Below are 21,810 nucleotides of genomic sequence, written 5' to 3'. Positions count from 1 at the left end.
GCAGTATATACCAGTGTGAGGGTGCACTGTACAGGTATCGGGTGCAGGGTATACCAGTGTGAGGGTGCACTGTACAGGTATCGGGTGCAGGGTATACCAGTGTGAGGGTGCACTGTACAGGTATTGGGGTGCAGTATATACCAGTGTGAGGGTGCACTGTACAGGTATCGGGTGCAGGGTATACCAGTGTGAGGGTGCACTGTACTGGTATTGGGGTGCAGGTAACCGATTCCCATGTTTTTTCCACCCAGACTGTAAAATAAGCACAAGACGATTGGGTTTCAGGGTGATTTTAATAAATAGTTTTGGGGTACATTGTTGGGGAGGAGGGTTCACTGCTGACATTCTACACTACTAGCGTGTGCTGGGTACATGACACCGCCTGCGCTCTGGTCTCAGCACTGTGGGGGGGGGGGGGGGGGGCTTAAGGAGAACCGGATGATTTCCCAGGACCCCATTCTGAATCCAGTAAGTCTGCTCCCCTCATTCCTGCCTGATATCTGGGGGGGTCCTAGCACTGCAAGGCCCCAAACCATCAGATCATCTCCTCGGGATCCTCCCAGGAGAGTGCTGAGGCTAAGGGGGTGGAGGGGGGGACTTCTTCCATTGGTCGCAGTAGTTTTGTCTTGTGGGGTTTGGCCGATACTGAGAAAGGGGGGGGGGGGTCTTCTTGCAGTGGGTGCAGTGCAGGAGTACTGGGTGTGGGGTGATACTGAGGGTAAGAGTGTGTTGCAGTGGGTGCAGTAGCAGGGGTACTGGATTTAGGTGAAGCCAGGGGGTCTGGTTGCTTTGGATGCAGTGTAGTCGGTGGGGGAGGGGGGACTTGTGTCGCATATGAAGATTGATTTGGGGCAGCAACAAAAGAATCCCTCCTCCTGCTCATATATATCCTATACATACATAGACCCCCCCCAGATAACCAGAACCCTATAAGGGAGAGCAGCAGCACAAAGAGAGGGGCGTCTGGTGGATTAGAGGGTGAGCGGGCTTCATAAGATACACAGGGGGCAGAGGCGATAATACATGTGGGGTCTGTGACTTGTCAGGGCATTATGGAAATCTCATTGACATAGTACATATATTGGGGGAGGAACTAATATAATGTCCATTATCAAAATGGGCGGAGCCAGAGATGAGGAAGAATTGTAGGACATGACCCAGTACGGGAGGACACTGCGAATCATCCAGCTCGCGTCCACACTGCACAGAACCCCGGGCAACATGAACGTCTCCTCCCAATGTGACGGCACAGCTCCCCCTCTGACAGTACAAGTGGGCATGGCACATCCAGAAGGCCGTGTCTTGTGGGTTTGGTGGGATCCTCCTCTTCTGCCGCAGCTCCTCAGACAAATAGGCACCGCAGGAGGCGTCCATCTTAAAAGGCACAGCATCCCAACCGTAACGGAGGGTGAGGCTGCCCAAGGCTAGGCATGGTTGGACCCACATGGGGCTTGTCCCAGCTTTAAAAAGCTACAGCAGCATCCTAATGGATTTCCACAGAATGTACATATCCCCCTTCTTAAAGTCCCAGTGTTCCAACTGTGACAAGTGGGCGGAGTTTGCCTGGTAAGGGCCGAGGTCTTCCCACTGGATAAGATTCACTGATTGCAGTCAAGGGGGCTGGCGATTTCAATGGGGGGCGTCCAATGGATTTTGTCACATCCCCGGAAGGTCCGAGCAGGCCTGAGTGGGCCGGCGCTTTATACCAAGGTATATAGCTACTGCAGAAAGAAAGAGGGAGAAGTGAGGGAGAGGGGGAAGGAGGCCGGCAAAATGTCTGACCAACACAAAACATGAGGGAGGCCTAAGTGCTCACCATCTGAACTCGCCACCCTGCTCAATGGGGAGGCCATAGGTCATCTTCAGATCCCCCATCCTCCTCAATGGAGGCGGCTAATGGTCATCTAGAAAACTAACCCCCTTGCTCAGTTTTGAAGACCTCCTGATCTCGCAAGCCTACCGAATGGTGGAGACCACCACTCATCTCCTGACCTCAGCATCCTGATTAATGGCAAAGGCCACAGGTCTTCTTCAGAACTTAATTCCACCCTGCCCAATGGTGGAGACCACCGCTCAGCTTCAGTCTCACTACCCTGCCTAATGGTGGAGACCACCGCTCAGCTTCAGTCTGACTACCCTGCCCAATGGTGGAGACCACCACTCAGCTTCAGTCTCACTACCCTGCCCAATGGTGGAGACCACCACTCAGCTTCAGTCTCACTACCCTGCCTAATGGTGGAGACCACCGCTCAGCTTCAGTCTGACTACCCTGCCCAATGGTGGAGACCACCACTCAGCTTCAGAGCTCACTACCCTGCCCAATGGTGGAGACCACCGCTCAGCTTCAGTCTCACTACCCTGCCCAACGGTGGAGACCACCGCTCAGCTTCAGTCTCACTACCCTGCCCAATGGTGGAAACCACCGGTCAGCTTCAGTCTCACTATCCTGCCCAACGGTGGAGACCACCGCTCAGCTTCAGTCTCACTACCCTGCCCAATGATGGAAACCACCGGTCAGCTTCAGTCTCACTACCCTGCCCAATGGTGGAAACCACCGGTCATCTTCAGTCTCACTACCCTGCCCAACGGTGGAGACCACCACTCAGCTTCAGAGCTCACTACCATGCCCAACGGTGGAGACCACCACTCAGCTTCAGAGCTCACTACCATGCCCAATGATGGAAACCACCGCTCAGCTTCAGTCTCACTACCCTGCCCAATGGTGGAGACCACCGCTCAGCTTCAGTCTCACTACCCTGCCCAACGGTGGAGACCACCGCTCAGCTCCAGTCTCACTACCCTGCCCAACGGTGGAGACCACCGCTCAACTTCAGTCTCACTACCCTGCCCAATGGTGGAGACCACCACTCAGCTTCAGTCTCACTACCCTGCCCAATGGTGGAGACCACCGGTCAGCTTCAGTCTCACTACCCTGCCCAACGGTAGAGACCACCGGTCAGCTTCAGTCTCACTACCCTGCCCAATGGTGGAAACCACCGGTCAGCTTCAGTCTCACTACCCTGCCCAATGGTGGAAACCACCGGTCAGCTTCAGTCTCACTACCCTGCCCAATGGTGGAGACCACCGCTCAGCTTCAGTCTCACTACCCTGCCCAATGGTGGAGACCACCGGTCAGCTTCAGTCTCACTACCCTGCCCAATGGTGGAGACCACCGGTCAGCTTCAGTCTCACTATCCTGCCCAATGGTGGAGACCACCACTCAGCTTCAGAGCTCACTACCATGCCCAATGATGGAAACCACCACTCAGCTTCAGTCTCACTACCCTGCCCAACGGTGGAGACCACCGCTCAGCTCCAGTCTCACTACCCTGCCCAACGGTGGAGACCACCGCTCAGCTCCAGTCTCACTACCCTGCCCAATGGTGGAGACCACCACTCAGCTTCAGTCTCACTACCCTGCCCAATGGTGGAGACCACCGGTCAGCTTCAGTCTCACTACCCTGCCCAATGGTGGAAACCACCGGTCAGCTTCAGTCTCACTACCCTGCCCAATGGTGGAAACCACCGGTCAGCTTCAGTCTGACTACCCTGCCCAATGGTGGAAACCACCGGTCAGCTTCAGTCTCACTACCCTGCCCAACGGTGGAGACCACCGCTCAGCTCCAGTCTCACTACCCTGCCCAATGGTGGAGACCACCGCTCAGCTTCAGTCTGACTACCCTGCCCAATGGTGGAGACCACCGGTCAGCTTCAGTATCACTACCCTGCCCAATGGTGGAGACCACCGGTCAGCTTCAATCTCACTACCCTGCCCAATGGTGGAAACCAACTGTGTTGATCTGCTGTGCTCACCCCCCTGCACCATTCATATACCTGCTGATTAAAGAGATGAGATCAAATTGTGATCATGATAATCAAACGATGATTAGACTTTAAACTTTTGGGATCAGGGAGTCATACACGGTTTATGATCGGGGCGATTAAATCATGTGTTCCTGGGGCTATAGATGTTATAGGAAGATTAGATTGCAAGCTCTGAAGGTCAGGGATAATGAGAGTGATACGTTGTGTCTGATAAGATTAGATCTTCAGTTCCTGTGGGTCAGATATTATGAGGAGATAATGGCGAGCTTCAATTCTAGAACATCATGGAGTGAAATAATGTGTGACCCAGTACTGACCTTGTGACCTCAGGTCTCCGGACTCTCTCAGATTCGTCTGTGACCCTGAAAGTAATAAACAAGGCTGTTACCATATGACACAATATAAAAGTTCACTATCCCCCACCATCCTGCCCACTGGGGGTTGATAGACCCAACACAGAGAAGGAAAGAAACAGCTGTGTATTATGTACAAAGATATGGAGGCCAACACCATACACAGACCCCATCCTATACCATCATTTGGAATTTTATGCAGATACCAAAACAATACCATGAAAAAAAAAAAGACACTTTTCGTGCATGGTAGCAGAATGGGTGCGGGATTTGCTTTGTGGCAAATCCGGACACAATACACAACATGAGCAGATACCCTTCAGAGATCATACTCCTGCCAACTGGTGGCATCAACCAGAAAATCAACTTTGAAGCGAAGTGTAAATTGGTTGTATAAAGTCTCATAGGCGTAGAGTTCAGCACTGAAGTCAAGCTCTCTTGCCTGAGGATCATTAGGAATCACAGTACAAGGTATATTCGGAGGTGGGAGAGCTTGACTTCAGTACTAAGCTTTCCACTTTTGTGACTTTAAACACTTTCCAGATCAATTGGTTGTATAGACGCTTGACAAAATTCTGGTAGCGGTTTATTAGTATAATTTCTGCTGGCAGGTTTTCTTTTAACTTCTCTCTGCGCAGGTTCGGATTCTGCAGCGACATCTGTAGACGTATATGTTTAGATGTTGCAGTACTTTTCTACTGCTCCCGCGCTAGTCAAAGGAGAAGGTCCGGGTCTCCGGGAGTCAGAGACACCCGGAGACCCTATGGAGAAAGAGATATGGTTTATTACCGCTTCTCCGCTCCTCACTGCATTCAGCTCATGACCACCGGGTCTAAGGGTTAATCTGAGCTGCTGGATCTAGACCCAGTACAGCTCTGATTAGCATCAGCCCTCACAGGAGCTCTTATATCTTCCCCAGTTACAGGGGAAAACTTGAAGAAAGACTACACATATTAAGGAATATTTTGTTTTGATATATAATAATGTTCATTTGGAGTTAATATGAATATTAAAAAATATGTACTATGAATTACACTTAAACTAAAAATGAGAAAAAAATATTTCATTATGTTTCCACCAGCTCTTTTCAGGTCGCGTCACTCAGGCCCCTTCCACACTAGCGTTTTTGACGCGCAGAACTTGCATTGCACTCTGTCCCATTGTTTCCAATGGGCCTTTCCTCATTTGCTTTTTTTTTCACGCGCGTGCGTTTGTTTTGACGCACGTCAAAATCGCAGCATGCTCTACTTTTGCGTTTCACGCGTGGTTTTCCCGCCCCATTCAAGTCTATGGAGACGCATCAAAAACGGATTGCACTCGCAAGCAATGCAAGTGCAATGCGAGTGCAATGCATTTTAAACGGATGGGTTGCTAGGTGACATGAATAATTCCCCTGCTCGAGATCGAGCATTTAATTAAAGAAACACAGTGAAGAATAGAATAAAAACAGTGAACACAGTGATCACAGGATCATTTAAGTGAAAAACGCAGTGCAGAATAGATTACAGATGTTCGGCACATCTGCTTACTTGTCGGGAGATACGCGCGGAACGGTGCTAACAAAATAGCATGTGAAGAACAATCTATATCTGTGTGTAGAACACATTGCAGGTGTTTCCATACACCTGCAATGTGTTCTTCACACATATATATTGTTCTTCACTTACTATTTTGTTCGCACCGTTCCGCGCGTATCTCCCGACAAGTAAGCAGATGTGCCGAACATCTGTAATCTATTCTTCACTGCGTTTTTCACTTAAATGATCCTGTGTTCACTGTGTTCACTGTTTTTATTCTATTCTTCACTGTTCTTCACATCTGCTAACTTGTCGGCAGATAATATACGTGCAGAACAGTGAAGAATAGATTGTAGATGTTTGCATACATCTGCTAACTTATCAGAAGACATTCTTTTTCAATTAAATAAAACATTTTAAAACATTTTATTCCCGAACCATGGTCCCTTTGAAAAATGCTCGAGTCTCCCATTGACTTAAAAAACGCGTGTGAAAAACGCAAAAAAACGCGAGCAACACATGCGTGAAAAACACAAAAACGCAAGGAAAAATGGAACAAAAACGCAGCCAAAAACGTCAGTTTTTCACGCATTGCACCCTGACGTGAAATGCAATGCTAGTGTGGTAGGGGCCTCAGTGGTTAAATTTAATTCTATTAATTATAAGGATTATAAACAAAAAATAAAGGACAGTTTAGCGATAGAGAGATCCATACAATAGCGCATTAAGCTTATGTAACACTGAACTCTATTGAGGCTCTTAGATAAAATCCTTCTATAGGCAGCAGGTGAGTGCAGCTCAGTGGTAAAGCTCTTGTGGGAGGTTGTCAGTTCAAATCCAGTTTGACCAAAAGAGAATAAAATTAATAACATAAAAAGGATTTAAAGACCTTGTGTTAGGGGGGAACCATCACCTCCTCCACCCGACCAGTCCCCGGCCCATCACCTCCTCCACCCGCCCAGTCTCCGGCCCATCATCTCCTCCAGGTGACCAGTCTCCGGCCCATCATCTCCTCCAGGTGACCAGTCTCCGGCCCATCACCTCCTCCACCCGACCAGTCCCCGGCCCATCACCTCCTCCACCCGACCAGTCCCCGGCCCATCACCTCCTCCACCCGACCAGTCCCCGGCCCATCACCTCCTCCACCCGACCAGTCCCCGGCCCATCACCTCCTCCACCCGACCAGTCCCCGGCCCATCACCTCCTCCACCCGACCAGTCCCCGGCCCATCACCTCCTCCACCCGACCAGTCCCCGGCCCATCACCTCCTCCACCCGACCAGTCCCCGGCCCATCACCTCCTCCACCCGACCAGTCCCCGGCCCATCACCTCCTCCACCCGACCAGTCCCCGGCCCATCACCTCCTCCACCCGACCAGTCCCCGGCCCATCACCTCCTCCACCCGACCAGTCCCCGGCCCATCACCTCCTCCACCCGACCAGTCCCCGGCCCATCACCTCCTCCACCCGACCAGTCCCCGGCCCATCACCTCCTCCACCCGACCAGTCCCCGGCCCATCACCTCCTCCACCCGACCAGTCCCCGGCCCATCACCTCCTCCACCCGACCAGTCTCCGGCCCATCACCTCCTCCACCCGACCAGTCTCCGGCCCATCATCTCCTCCACCCGACCAGTCCCCGGCCCATCACCTCCTCCACCCGACCAGTCTCCGGCCCATCACCTCCTCCACCCGACCAGTCTCCGGCCCATCATCTCCTCCACCCGACCAGTCTCCGGCCCATCACCTCCTCCACCCGACCAGTCTCCGGCCCATCACCTCCTCCACCCGACCAGTCTCCGGCCCATCATCTCCTCCACCCGCCCAGTCTCCGGCCCATCATCTCCTCCACCCGACCAGTCTCCGGCCCATCATCTACTCCACCTGACCAGTCTCCAGCCCATCACCTCCTCCACCCCACCAGTCTCCAGCCCATCATCTCCTCCACCCGACCAGTCTCCAGCCCATACTCTACTCCACCTGACCGTTCTCCAGCCCATCATCTCCTCCACCCGACCAGTCTCCAGCCCATACTCTACTCCAGGTGACCAGTCTCCACCTCATCATCTACTCCACCTGACCGTTCTCCAGCCCATCATCTCCTCCACCCGACCAGTCTCCAGCACATCTACTCCACCTGACCGTTCTCCAGCCCATCATCTACTGGAGAAAGGGTGGAAAGACAGTCCTTCACTTATGGCACGGAGTATATGGGCAACAACCTTGTCCTAAACATAAACATAAGATGAAGCCCATATGCAAAATGATTGTGTGAGGACCAGGTACACGGCCTCCCCACTTCACAGATGAGCTGGACAGAACGAGGCTGCAGGACAATGGTTGCCATCACTGAAGACACTTACTGATCTTGCTGTCCTGAGGGAGAGACACTCCAGACACACAGCGGTGAGACGCCTGTCTCTTAGAGGGGTCAAGAGCGACCCTAGAGAAGAAGCCAGAAAGACAAAGAGAAGAAAGACAGAGGGGAAAAGAGAAGAACAAACCATGAGAAGATGAATGAAAGGAAAGGAGAAAGACAGAAAGGGGACAATGACCACCGCAGTCCATTAATGTCTCCCACTATGTCACCCACCCACAGATACAGAGGACACAATGTCACGGGCCACAGAGGACACAATGTCACGGGCCACAGAGGACACAATGTCACGGGCCACAGAGGACACAATGTCAGGGACCACAGAGGACACAATGTCAGGGACCACAGAGGACACAATGTCAGGGACCACAGAGGACACAATGTCAGGGACCACAGAGGACACAAAGTCACGGGCCACAGAGAATACAATGTAACGGGCCACAGAGGACACAATGTAACAACCACAGAGGACAGATAGTCACTGGCCACAGAGGACACAAAGTCACTGGCCACAGAAGACACAATGTCACAGACCACAGAGGACACAATGGCCCAGATTTATTATTGCTCTAAGTTTGCACCAGAAAAATTGTCTTTGGATCTTGCACGTGTATTTATGAAGTGTCTGCGCTACTTTTGTGTTGTGGTTGCACTTTGTCCGACATATTAAAAAACTGTGCTCCTTAAGCGGAGTGGTAGTGCTTACTTGTAGTTTGCGTCAGTTTTATTATTGCATTTGTAGTTTGCTGTCACAACAGCAGATAGCAAAGTACCAAGAAGACAAAATGTGCAACTGTGTCACATCCTGAAAACAGCCCGGATTTACCAAGAGCCTGTGACACTATAATACAACGTGCTGCAACCTGCCCATGAGCGAGGCAAACTGCACCACTTTATATATATTTGGGCCAATGTCACACACAGCAGAGGACACAGGGGCACATTTACTAAGGGTCCGCACCACGCTTTTTCGTCGGGTTTCCAGACTATGTCCGATTTGCGCCGCATTTAAATGGGGTTTAGGTGCACGCGATCGGATTTTGCCGCTCTCGCGCCGTCTTGCATGCAACACAAATGGGGGTGCGTGGCCGTTGGACGATCCGACACATTCGGACAACGTGCACGATTTAACATCGCAAATTGTGTCAGATTGTCCGACGGCCACGCCCCCGGATTTCTGGAGCGTGCAAGCCGGCACCGATGCGCCACAATCCGATCGCGTGCGCCAAAATTCCAGGGCAATTCGGCACAAAATGTAAATATTCGGGAAACCCGACGAAAGTGCAGCGTTCGAACCCTTCGTAAATGAGCCCCAATGTTACACACCGCCGAGGACACAATGGGGCTCATTGACTAAGGGTCGCGGATCACACTTTTGTCGGGCTGTGCACCTTTTTTGGGGTTTGCGTGGCTTTGACAGGCATCTAACTAGCGTCTGCTCTGGGATTGTGTCACACGTAAACGTTTTTTGGCAAAGCTACACTGCTTTCTTGCAACATGGGGGGGGGGGGGGGGATGGGAGTAGCCGTTGGATGATCCGACTGATTCGGACTGAGCGCAGGATTTAACTTTCAAGCCCGAGCACTTAAATGCACCAGAAAGAAGAAGGTGCAATACACGTGCAATACACGGACAATGCACTTTCTGTGAACTCCGTCGGACGGGTAAGTAAATGTGGACCAATGTCACACACTGCAATATTGTGATGGTTGTGTTCATGGTCTTGTGCAGGACGACAACTTCTCACACACAATTTGAAGGAAAATGATTGGGGGGTAACTATGTTCAGGCCCCGGGGGAGACCACATTCGAGCTCAGCACATAACATGCCCAATAGTCATCTATCTCTGCTGTCGGTCTGTGTCACCCACCATATGGACACTTACCTGCGGGTCAGTTTGGAGGTCAGCTTGCTGAACAGGTTAGAGGTGGCCCGGGATCGGCTCTGGTTTAACCCCTCGTGAGGGTGTGTGGGCGAACTGGGAGGTGGGTTCTGACCCCTGCGGTCTCGGACATGGCCACCGTGGAAAGTGCTGCGGACATTGGACCCTCGGGAGAGACTGCTGCGCTCTGCGATGCTCTGCGTTGAAGGCGATGGTGCGGGCGGCCGGGAGGGTGTGGAGCTGAGAGGAGAGGAGTGTTTAGATGGAGAAATGAGAGAGATTGGGCCCCAGATTGGGCGTCCTCTACCTACCTGTTCTCCTTCCCGTTATGCAGCAGGGAGTGGCGCTCTGAAGAGTGGCGGTCTGTGCACACATACGTGTTTCTGCGGCCCATCACACCAGGCGGAGTGTTCATCTGCCAGAGAAAAAGCACCGCACATGAAAACCCTGGACCATAGCTTGCAGCAGACCCCACCAGTCCACGCCAGGTAATCAGTCCTTACCGCTGTGGGTGGGGCCTCTTTGCGTGGCTCAGGAATTTCTGCCTTGTTTGGATTGTGGGCGTGGCTAACCATAGGACTGGAGGGAGGGGGAGGCCGGCTACCCCCACTCACAGATCCACTGCCCCTCCTGGGGGCAAGACGCTCCCCAACTGTTCCATCATCAACTGCCCCCGGAGGACTGCGCTTAGCTTGTGAGGGAGTAGGTGCAGGACCACCTATAGAGGAGAAATGATCACCCCCCCCAAATACCACAATTACATCTATGAAATAAACCCCTCTCCCCTTGACTGTATTCAAGTGTCAACGTGTCCCTGTCCAGTCTCCCCCAAGTGTCAGCGTGTCCCTGTCCCCCAAGTGTCAGCGTGTCCCTGTCCCCCAAGTGTCAGCGTGTCCCTGTCCCCCAAGTGTCAGCGTGTCCATGTCCTGTCTCCCCAAATGTCAGCGTGTCCATGTCCTGTCCCCCCAAGTGTCAGCGTGTCCATGTCCTGTCCCCCCAAGTGTCAGCGTGTCCATGTCCTGTCCCCCCAAGTGTCAGCGTGTCCCTGTCCTGTCCCCCCAAGTGTCAGCGTGTCCCTGTCCTGTCCCCCCAAGTGTCAGCGTGTCCCTGTCCTGTCCCCCCAAGTGTCAGCGTGTCCCTGTCCTGTCCCCCAAGTGTCAGCGTGTCCCTGTCCTGTCCCCCAAGTGTCAGCGTGTCCCTGTCCTGTCCCCCAAGTGTCAGCGTGTCCCTGTCCTGTCCCCCAAGTGTCAGCGTGTCCCTGTCCTGTCCCCCAAGTGTCAGCGTGTCCCTGTCCTGTCCCCCAAGTGTCAGCGTGTCCCTGTCCTGTCCCCCAAGTGTCAGCGTGTCCCTGTCCTGTCCCCCAAGTGTCAGCGTGTCCCTGTCCTGTCCCCCAAGTGTCAGCGTGTCCCTGTCCTGTCCCCCAAGTGTCAGCGTGTCCCTGTCCTGTCCCCCAAGTGTCAGCGTGTCCCTGTCCTGTCCCCCAAGTGTCAGCGTGTCCCTGTCCTGTCCCCCAAGTGTCAGCGTGTCCCTGTCCTGTCCCCCAAGTGTCAGCGTGTCCCTGTCCTGTCCCCCAAGTGTCAGCGTGTCCCTGTCCTGTCCCCCAAGTGTCAGCGTGTCCCTGTCCTGTCCCCCAAGTGTCAGCGTGTCCCTGTCCTGTCTCCCCAAGTGTCAGCGGGTCACTGTCCTGTCCTATACCCCCTGAATGTCAAAGGTCACTTTCCTTTCCCAAAAAAGGGTCAGCATTGGGCCCGCATAATGTTAATGTCAGGGTTCCATTTTTCTGGGGCTACTCACAGAAGTCGCTGTGCCTCCTCTGCCTCTGGTAACCTCGCTGGTTCTTGCTGTGGGTTGATGATGACTTGGTGGCACCATTGGTGACATCTGAGGTGACTCGACTTCGAGAGAGGGAGAGTGTGCTATCCGAGCGAGACTCCCCTCCTTCATTCTGCCGGAGACAGAGGAGAGATGTCAGCGCTATATAATCGAGGACCATCAGGTACATAGGGGCCCGGGTCTGACCTTACCTCAGCTTTTCGTCCCAGCAGCAGGTAGGTGGCCATAACTTCATTGTACTTATTAGAGTTTAAAGCATCTTTAATTTCCTCCCGGGAATATCCCATCTCCAGCATGATCTCTGCAGAAGACAAGAGACATTTGCAAGACTTCCAGACACTTCCATCCCCAGAACATTGATAGATATCAGGACCTAGTGTCCAATAAGTTGGCTGAATAAGTCAGTGCACCCACAACAGGGGCATCACCTAGGGGCCCATAGGGAGAAATAGATTGGGAGCCCTTCCACTCTATCCCTGTGCCATCCCATAATGTCATCATCAGGCGGACAGGATGATCAGAGGAGTAGTACAGTGCCATCGTCAGTGGCTGGGTGTTGATGCCATCGATAGAGATCACCCTTACCAATGCGCTTGGCATCAGCATGGTCTTCCTCAGGCTCCTTGTATGGCTTCAGGTCATCGCTGTCAAAGCCGATATTCATCCATTTATCGTTCATGATTTGCTGAGGAAATAAAGTTCAAGAAAAAAATGGCAGGGACAAAGATGGATGAGACTTTGGTGTAGCCGGGGAGGAATGTGTGGTTACCTCCAAAGTGCAGCGTTTGGTGGGGTTCAGCACCAGGAACCTGCGCAGGACACTCTCACAGTCTGTGCTCATGTAGAAGGGGATTCTGTATTTACCACGAAGGACACGTTCCCTCAGCTCCTGTCAAAGAGGAGAAGAAAATAAAAATCACCCATGTGTATCGTCAGCTCCTCGTTCATCAAGACCAATGTCCTAGAACCTGCACCCCAGAAGAGTGAGGGGTGCCAAGAAGCCACTACCCAGAAACCCCAAACTCGGGAGACCAATGAGGCGCTCCACGGGAGCCCAAACTCGGGAGACCAATGAGGCGCTCCACGGGAGCCCAAACTCGGGAGACCAATGAGGCGCTCCACGGGAGCCCAAACTCGGGAGACCAATGAGGCGCTCCACGGGAGCCCAAACTCGGGAGACCAATGAGGCGCTCCACGGGAGCCCAAACTCGGGAGACCAATGAGGCGCTCCACGGGAGCCGAACAGTGGCGATGGCTTCTTCCACCTTCTCCACCCACATTAGGCTCCAGGACCGTTTCACACATTCTTACCTTTAGGTTCTGTCCATCAAATGGCAAGGATCCACTGACCAGCGTATACAGGATGACACCTAGGCTCCACACATCCACCTCAGGACCATTGTACCTCTTGCCCTGGAATAACTCAGGCGCAGCATAGGGGGGGCTTCCACAAAATGTGTCCAATTTTCCCCCAGGAGTAAATTCATTACTAAACCCAAAATCTGCTATCTTAATATTGGCCTCTGCGTCAAGTAGAAGGTTTTCAGCCTAAAAGAACAAGCGAGATGGGATATCAGTGAGACATCATACAACAGAGGTAAGGCACTTACGGACATGGGAGCTGGAGGAACCTTCTCACCTTGAGATCTCGGTGGACAATGTTTTTCTGATGACAGTAGTGGACGGCGGACACAATCTGTGGAGAGAAACCTTACATGGTCACGAATCAGGACTTCCTACAGAAGCCACCACCCATCCCATTACAACCTGGACTGAGCAGCATGTCTGGCCATATTTCTAGTGTGGCTTGGGGGGGCCCACTGGTTTTTCACAATGGGGCACATTTACTAAAGGCTTTGCACGTAGTGGAAAATGGCCTGCACAGTTATTTAAGAAGTATCCGCGCCACTATTGTGTGGGACGTGACTATTTTGTGGCGCAGCTGCGCTGGCCTCCATGCGACATAAATTAGGGGGCGTTCCGAACCAAGCACCGTATTTAACATGCAAATTGTATCGCACGTCCCCCTATGTTAAAAGTTGGTGAACTCTGTCGGGCCAGTGCAGGGGTCAGAGTCATGATTTCTGGCGATTGTTCTTAATGAAAAGAGCACTTTTAGTGAAGTATCCGTCTTTCTAAGTAAATATGCCCCACTATATTTTGCACGGAAGGGTTGGATGGAGAGTGGCCACTGGGTCAGACTGGAAGGGAGCAAGAGTGGCCACTGGGTCAGACTGGAAGGGAGCAAGAGTGGCCACTGGGTCAGACTGGAAGGGAGCAAGAGTGGCCACTGGGTCAGACTGGAAGGGAGCAAGAGTGGCCACTGGGTCAGACTGGAAGGGAGCAAGAGTGGCCACTGGGTCAGACTGGAAGGGAGCAAGAGTGGCCACTGGGTCAGACTGGGATTGAAGGAGAGGGGCCACGGGTCATACTTGGAGGGAAGGAGAGGGGCAACGGGTCATACTTGGAGGGAAGGAGAGGGGCCACGGGTCATACTGAGGAGGAGACATCTTCTCACCTGACGGAATTTGGCACGTGCTTCCTTCTCCTTCATCCGTCCATGTGATACCAGATAGTCAAACACTTCACCTAGGAGAGAAGGAAAAGGGTTTACACAATGTAAGGCGGCTCATTAATAAGGAAGGGTGGCTCTATCCCTAACCCCCTACCTCCGCTGGCATACTCCATGATCAGGTAGAGCGTCTTCTCTGTTTCAATCACCTCAAAGAGCTTCACTGTAAAGAAAACAGAGGACAGTGAGCACTGACACCAGGGTCCATGCGGCCCGTGCATTATGGGGGTCTGCACCCACCTATATTTGGATGATTAAGTCCCTTCATAATTCGAACTTCACGGAAAAGCTAAAAAAACAAAAGACATATTTAGAATTATGTAGGTAATAATTATGTAACAGATCAGATTGTACAAACATCATCCATGGAAAACATGAATCTTAGATCGAACAGGATGGCCCTGGTGGAAACAATGTCGATAAACAGGAGTGATGCTCGGTACGAGGGCTCCTCAAGCTCAGGGTTCCTCGGGCTCGGGATGAGGGCTCAGGGCTCCTCACGCTTGGCATGAGGGCGTTGTAGGATACGCTTATGGTATTGTTTGATAGATGACCGGTGCAAAAGGTGTACTGGTCCAACTGGACTCCACCATCCTCCGGTCCATAGAGGTTACTGGTTTGGGTACTGGATTCATCTGTTGACTATGGTAACGGTAAAAAAAGTCATGAGGCCAGTTGTGACAACTGGCGGGAAAGGCAGGGAAACGGAACTCACATAACTGGTGGTAGTGAAGCCTTGTATAAAGAAGGAAGTGACCCTTATGATTTATTCACCGTACAGTGCGCTCCATCAGGGCCCCTGCAGGGGCCACATAAATAACTAATAAGGCACCAGCAGAACGGAGACCATGACGCCCACATAGAGATCGGCCACTGCACCTTAACCAATGCAGAACATGGCGGCCCCAGCTACACCCACAGCAACAGGAGAAAAAGCGCATGGAGTAACAGAACCTTCCATCACATCAGCAGGGCGCCACCTAAAGGTCACGCATGAACCTTCAGAGCATGAAATCCACGGCACATGCAGCACAGGGTCCGGCACAATGTGGTCCGGCACACGCAGAACAGGGTCCAGCACACACAGCAAAGGGAGTAGCGCAGGGTCCTGCACATACAGGACAGGGTCCAACAGAGGGTCTGCCACACGCAGCACAGGGTCCAACAGAGGTTCCGGCACACGCAGCCCTGGGTCCAATAAAGGGTCCGGCACACGCAGCCCTGGGTCCAATAAAGGGTCCGGCACACGCAGCCCTGGGTCCAATAAAGGGTCTGGTAGCACTGGGTTCGACACACACAGGACAATGTCCAACACAAGCTCTGCCACATGCAGCACAGGGTCCAACAAAGGGTCCAGCACACACAGGACAGGGTTCATCACAGGGTCCGGCACACGCAGCACAGGGTCCGCCACACAAGACCTTGACCTATATATTACATCAGCAGGGATCCCAGATCATGTCCCAGATATTTACAACCAACGGTCAATAAAGAACAATCAGCCGTTACCAGAGACAGACATTATGGAGAAAGCAGGGCACACGGATATGGCACCAGAGTCACAACCAACCTGCATCCTCTACCTGCCGCCAGACACACAACCAACCTGCATCCTCTACCTGCCGCCAGACACACAACCAACCTGCATCCTCTACCTGCCGCCAGACACACAACCAACCTGCATCCTCTACCTGCCACCAGACACACAACCAACCTGCATCCTCTACCTGCCGCCAGACACACAACCAACCTGCATCCTCTACCTGCCGCCAGACACACAACCAACCTGCATCCTCTACCTGCCGCCAGACACACAACCAACCTGCATCCTCTACCTGCCGCCAAACACACAACCAACCTGCATCCTCTACCTGTCACCAGACACACAACCAACCTGCATCCTCTACCTGTCGCCAAACACACAACCAACCTGCATCCTCTACCTGCCGCCAAACACACAACCAACCTGCATCCTCTACCTGCCGCCAGACACACAACCAACCTGCATCCTCTACCTGCCGCCAAATACACAACCAACCTGCATCCTCTACCTGCTGCCAAATACACAACCAACCTGCATCCTCTACCTGCCGCCAAATACAAAACTAACCTGCAAGCTCTACCTGCTGCAAGACAGGCAACCAACCTGCATCCTCTACCTGCCGCCAAACACACACAACCAACCCGCATCCTCTACCTGCCGCCAGACACACAACCAACCTGCATCCTCTACCTGCTGCCAGACACACAACCAACCTGCATCCTCTACCTGCCGCCAAACACACAACCAACCTGCATCCTCTACCTGCCGCCAGACACACAACCAACCCGCATCCTCTACCTGCCGCCAGACACACAACCAACCTGCATCCTCTACCTGCCGCCAGACACACAACCAACCTGCATCCTGTACCTCCCGCCAGACACACAACCAACCTGCATCCTCTACCTGCCGCCAGACACAAAACTAACCTGCATTCTCTACCTGCCGCCAGACACACAACCAACCCGCATCCTCTACCTGCCAGACACACAACCAACCTGCATCCTCTACCTGCCGCCAGACACACAACCAACCTGCATCCTCTACCTGCCGCCAGACACACAACCAACCTGCATCCTCTACCTGCCACCAGACACACAACCAACCTGCATCCTCTACCTGCCACCAGACACACAACCAACCTGCATCCTCTACCTACTGTCAGACACACAACCAACCTGCATCCTCTACCTGCCGCCAGACACACAACCAACCTGCATCCTCTACCTGCCGCCAAACACACACAACCAACCTGCATCCTCTACCTGACCCCAAACACACAACCAACCTGCATCCTCTACCTGCCGCTAGAATCTCAACCAGCAATAGTCGTCATAGAAGCAGGACTGTGAGATAAAGGATACAGGACATCCATTAAAAAAATACACAGACGCCACACCCCATACAATAGCCAGAATTATTCACCAAGAGTGAAAGAGAATACAACGGTTCAGCTCCTCATAGGAGCCATTTTCCAGGGGTTTTCTATTCACATCAGTCTTATAGATACAATTACTAACATCTAATTTAATGGCAAGACTTTAAACAAATAAACTTCTCCATAACCTGTGTGTGAGGGGTTAAGGAGTTACATTCTACAACTCACTTTCTTGGGGGTCCTCGGGGGCCAAATATAATTGGGGGGGGCCTCCACAACTAGTAACTATAGAAGAGTGGGGCAGTGGCTGTGACGTTGGGGATATGGGGGTGGCCATGGCAGATGATAGCGCCATTCGTGGTGGACTGTGAGCTGCGTCTAGATACAAGTCCTGTCACATGCCCTAACTATAAGTCCTATCTATAGGCTCCTATGGGGCAGAGGTCTTTCATACAGTATCTATACGTTTGTATAGGCCCTGGTCTCCTGTACAGCATCTATAGGTTCCTATGGGGCTGAGGTCTCTCATATAGTATCTATAGGCTGCTATGGGGAAATGGTCTCGCATACAGTATCTATATGCTCCTATACACCCTGGTCTCTAGTACAGTATCTAGAGGCTCCTGTGGTGTAGCGGTTTCATGCACAGTATCTATAGATTCCTATAGGGCCCTGGTCTCCTGTACAGTATCTAGAGGTTCCTGTGGTGCAGTGGTCTCATGCCCAGTATATATAGATTCATAGAGGACCCTAGTCAACTGTACATTATCTAGAGGCTCTTATGGGGCCCTGATCTCTTGTACAGTATCTAGAGGCTTCTATAGGGCCCTGGTCACCTGTACAGTATCTAGAGGCTGCTATAGGGCCCTGGTCTCCTGTACAGTATCTAGAGGCTTCTGTGGAGCAATGGTCTCCAGTACAGTATCTACAGGCTGGCATGGGGCCCTGGTCCTTTGTACAGTATCTAAAGGCTGCTATAGGCCCCTGGTCCCCTGCACAGTATCTAGAGGATGCTATAGGGCCCTGGTCACCTGTACAGTATCTAGAGGCTGCTATAGGGTCCTGGTCTCCTGCACAGTATCTATAGACTCCTATGGGGCCCCGGTCTCCTGTACAGTATCTAGAGGCTTCTTTCGGGCCCTGGTCTCCTGCACAGTATCTAGAGGCTGCTATAGGACCCTGGTCTCCTGCACAGTATCTAGAGGCTGCTATAGGGCCCAGGTCTCATGCACAGTATCTAGAGGCTTCTTTCGGGCCCTGGTCTCCTGTACAGTATCTAGACGCTGCTATAGGGCCCAGGTCTCATGCACAGTATCTAGAGGCTACTGATGTGCTAGCCAGTTCCATGGTTCTAAGTGTGGATACATTTTTACATAGATACAATAATAAAATTACATTTGGATCTTTTAAGGATGACACCCCTGGTCTATAGACTCCTCTAATGCAGAGATCTCCTGGATAATATCTATAGGCTCCTTTAGGGCAGAGGTCTCTCGTACAGTATATATAGGCTCCTATAGGGCATATGTCTCCAATACAGTATCTAGAGGCTCCTACAGTATAGAAGTCTGTTGTACAGCATCAATAATCTCACACAAGACAGAAGTTTCCCATATAGTACCTATAGGCTCCAACATCTTTGAGCTCCTATTACCATGCACTACACTACTATAACTCCCAGCATTCCCTGCATCACTAGGGCTGGTCAGTAAGCAAGGACATAGTCTATTTAGGTCTCCATGGCAGCCAATCAGCTTTTATCTTTATGCAGAGCAACAGGAACCCCCAGACATACCCAACAAGAGGGGCCCCAAGATATGCAGGAAGACAGGGTCCCTCAAACATGCCCATCAAGAGGAACCCCCAGACACATAGACAGGGGCCCCCAGACACACAGAACTACTCCAGGGGCCCAGACATGCAGAACTACACCTGGGACCCCAAACAAGCAGACCAACCACATTCACCCCCAGACACGCAGAACTACTACCAGAGGCCCCCGGACACGCAGAACTACTACCAGAGGCCCCCGGACACGCAGAACTACTACCAGAGGCCCCCGGACACGCAGAACTACTACCAGAGGCCCCCGGACACGCAGAACTACTACCAGAGGCCCCCGGACACGCAGAACTACTACCAGAGGCCCCCGGACACGCAGAACTACTACCAGAGGCCCCCGGACACGCAGAACTACTACCAGAGGCCCCCGGACACGCAGAACTACTACCAGAGGCCCCCGGACACGCAGAACTACTACAGAGGCCCCCGGACACGCAGAACTACTACAGAGGCCCCCGGACACGCATATCTCACCTTTTGGAGGCTGCTGGGATTCAGCTGAGTCTTATCAATGATTTTTATTGCCACCTGGAATTGAGAGAAAGGAGGAGATGGAAATCGTGAGACACACTAAGCACACGCTAAGCACACGGCTCTCAGCACAATACCGCTCACCTCTCTCCCAGTCAGAACATGTCTTGCCAGCTTCACTTTAGCAAAGTTGCCCTTGCCAATGGTCCTCAAGAGCCTGTAATTGCCGACATGAGGCTCATCGGGGGCGGAACTCCGGGATCGGGCTCCTGGGGGGCGGGCCGGCCAGGAAGCAGAGGAGGAGGAGGTGGTGGAGCCTTTCTCAGAACGGGCAGAGCCAGTCTGGAAGAGACAGAAGGTAGCAGACTGTTATTCTCGACTGTGAATCAGATCCTGACAATGGCGCCAGCCCCAGGCACGTCCTCCATCGCCACTTATTAATTACCCACTTAGCCTCCCCCTCACAAGTGACAAACAAGAGCGGGTAGACAGAGGCGCTGAGGCCTCCCCCAGACATCCTCCTGTCAGGACCACAGCAGCATCACACTACAATAAATCCCCTATAATCATGTGTGGCCCCCAGAGAGCGGCATCACCTGTGCATCACACCCACTGCACCGCAGAAAGGGCTCGACACCCTGGAAGATGGAGGCCACAACACTCACCGTGTCATTGATCCGCTCGCTGCCGCCCGTGGAAGCACGAGACATGTTCAGGCCACAAGAGACGGCTCCAGCCCAACGTCAATGAGACATCCTGCTCCCGGCGAGGGTCTCTCACAGCATTCCTCTTCACTCCGGTGGGGGCTGTGAGGAGGACGTGGAGGATGATGGGGGTGAAGATGTAGAGGATGGGGGTGACTCCTCTCAGCAGCAGCCACCGCCTGCTCTCCCCATCATCTGTCCTCTCCCTGGCTCTGGATGGCTGTCAGGCCTGCACACTCAGTCCTGGGCTGTCTCTAGCTGTCTCTCCATGGTGCCCTGGCAGCTGTCTCTCTGGGCGGGGTGAGCGCTCTCTCTGCCTCCTCCTTCCTCTTAAACAGCCCAGCGCATCCCTGACAATGCATGTGACGACAGAGGGCGGCAGCAGCTGCAGGGGAGGGACAGGGTTAAATCCTGCTCCAAACAGAAAGGAACATCCTGTCTATATACACACAGCCTGGCACAGGAGGGGTTAAACTGTGTACAGGCAGTCCCCGGGTTACATACAAGATAGGGACTGTAGGTTTGTTCTTAAGTTGAATTTGTATGTAAGTCGAAACTGTATATTTTATCATTGTAGTTCCCGACAATTTTTTTTTTTTGCCCCAGTGACAATTGGAGTTTCAAATTTTTTTGCTGTAATAGGACCAAGAATTATCAATAAAGCTTCATTGCAGACAATTTTAAGCTGATTATTGCAATCTGGGACTATTTTAAAGCATCCAGAGAGCTTCACCAGAGGTCACAGTGGGCAGAGGGGTCCGTCTGTAACTATGGGTTGTCTGTAAGTCGGGTGTCCCTAAGTAGGGGACCGCCTGTACATATATACACACACCCAGAGCCTGGCGCAGGAGGGGTTAACCTGTGTACATATATAAACACACACAGCCTGGCGCAGGAGGGGTTAAACTGTATATATATATATATATATATATATAGCCCAGCACAGGAGGAGAGGGGTTAATATATATATTTTTATATATATATATATATATATATATATATACACACACACACAATCTAATATATATATATATATATATATATATATATATAAGAGAGAGAGAGCCTGGCACAGGAGGGGTTAATATATATATATATATACACACACACATACACACACACACCCTGGTATATAAGGGGTTAACAAATATATTTACACACGGCCTGGCATATAAGGGGTTAATAAATATATTTCCACACGGCCTGGCATAGAAAGTGTTAATCTGTGCCATGAAGTAGTGGATGCTACAGGCTCTGGCACTGAAGGGGTTACCTCAGCCTCGGGTCGACGCAGGACCTTGTAACATGGGCAGGGCCAGAGGCAACAGCAACCTGTGATTGGTTGCACCTTGGTCTTAGCGACGGCCCTTGGTCCAATCAACAACCGTGGGCGGGTTTAGGTCATTCTTAAGCATGAGGTGAGTGACAGCTGCAGATCCCGCCCTCCCCCCTCCCTATGACGAGAAGAACGTAAAAGCAAAAGGTAATTTATGCATATAGGACAGCACCGCCCC

The 21,810-nt window shown here is 52.1% G+C and overlaps 1 protein-coding gene across 2 annotated transcripts; it reads right to left on the bottom strand.

The window, feature by feature from the left end:
• Positions 1-642: 642 nt before the first annotated feature.
• MARK4 (microtubule affinity regulating kinase 4) lies at positions 643-20,665 on the bottom strand. 2 transcript variants are annotated; one of them, XM_072124360.1, is made up of 18 exons: positions 20,258-20,661; positions 19,737-19,934; positions 19,596-19,649; positions 14,599-14,647; positions 14,456-14,521; positions 14,305-14,375; positions 13,426-13,482; positions 13,098-13,334; positions 12,556-12,675; positions 12,372-12,471; positions 11,978-12,087; positions 11,748-11,898; positions 10,457-10,671; positions 10,265-10,368; positions 9,957-10,193; positions 8,057-8,136; positions 4,143-4,187; positions 643-1,721 (listed from the first exon to the last, which is right to left on the bottom strand). In XM_072124360.1, exons 1-18 carry the CDS (start codon positions 20,300-20,302, stop codon positions 1,657-1,659), a joined length of 2,004 nt encoding a protein of 667 aa, XP_071980461.1. In that variant the 5' UTR covers positions 20,303-20,661; the 3' UTR covers positions 643-1,656. The 2 variants fall into 2 exon arrangements, with proteins under 2 accessions (XP_071980461.1, XP_071980460.1); XM_072124359.1 differs by lacking the exon at positions 8,057-8,136 and having other exon boundaries at positions 20,258-20,665.
• Positions 20,666-21,810: the final 1,145 nt, after the last annotated feature.

Source organism: Engystomops pustulosus, chromosome 9 (genome assembly GCF_040894005.1).
Source record: "Engystomops pustulosus chromosome 9, aEngPut4.maternal, whole genome shotgun sequence".
NCBI lineage: Eukaryota > Metazoa > Chordata > Amphibia > Anura > Leptodactylidae > Engystomops > Engystomops pustulosus.
The sequence above is the reverse complement of the archived record's forward strand: the minus strand, read 5'-3'. Positions and strand labels throughout refer to the sequence as shown.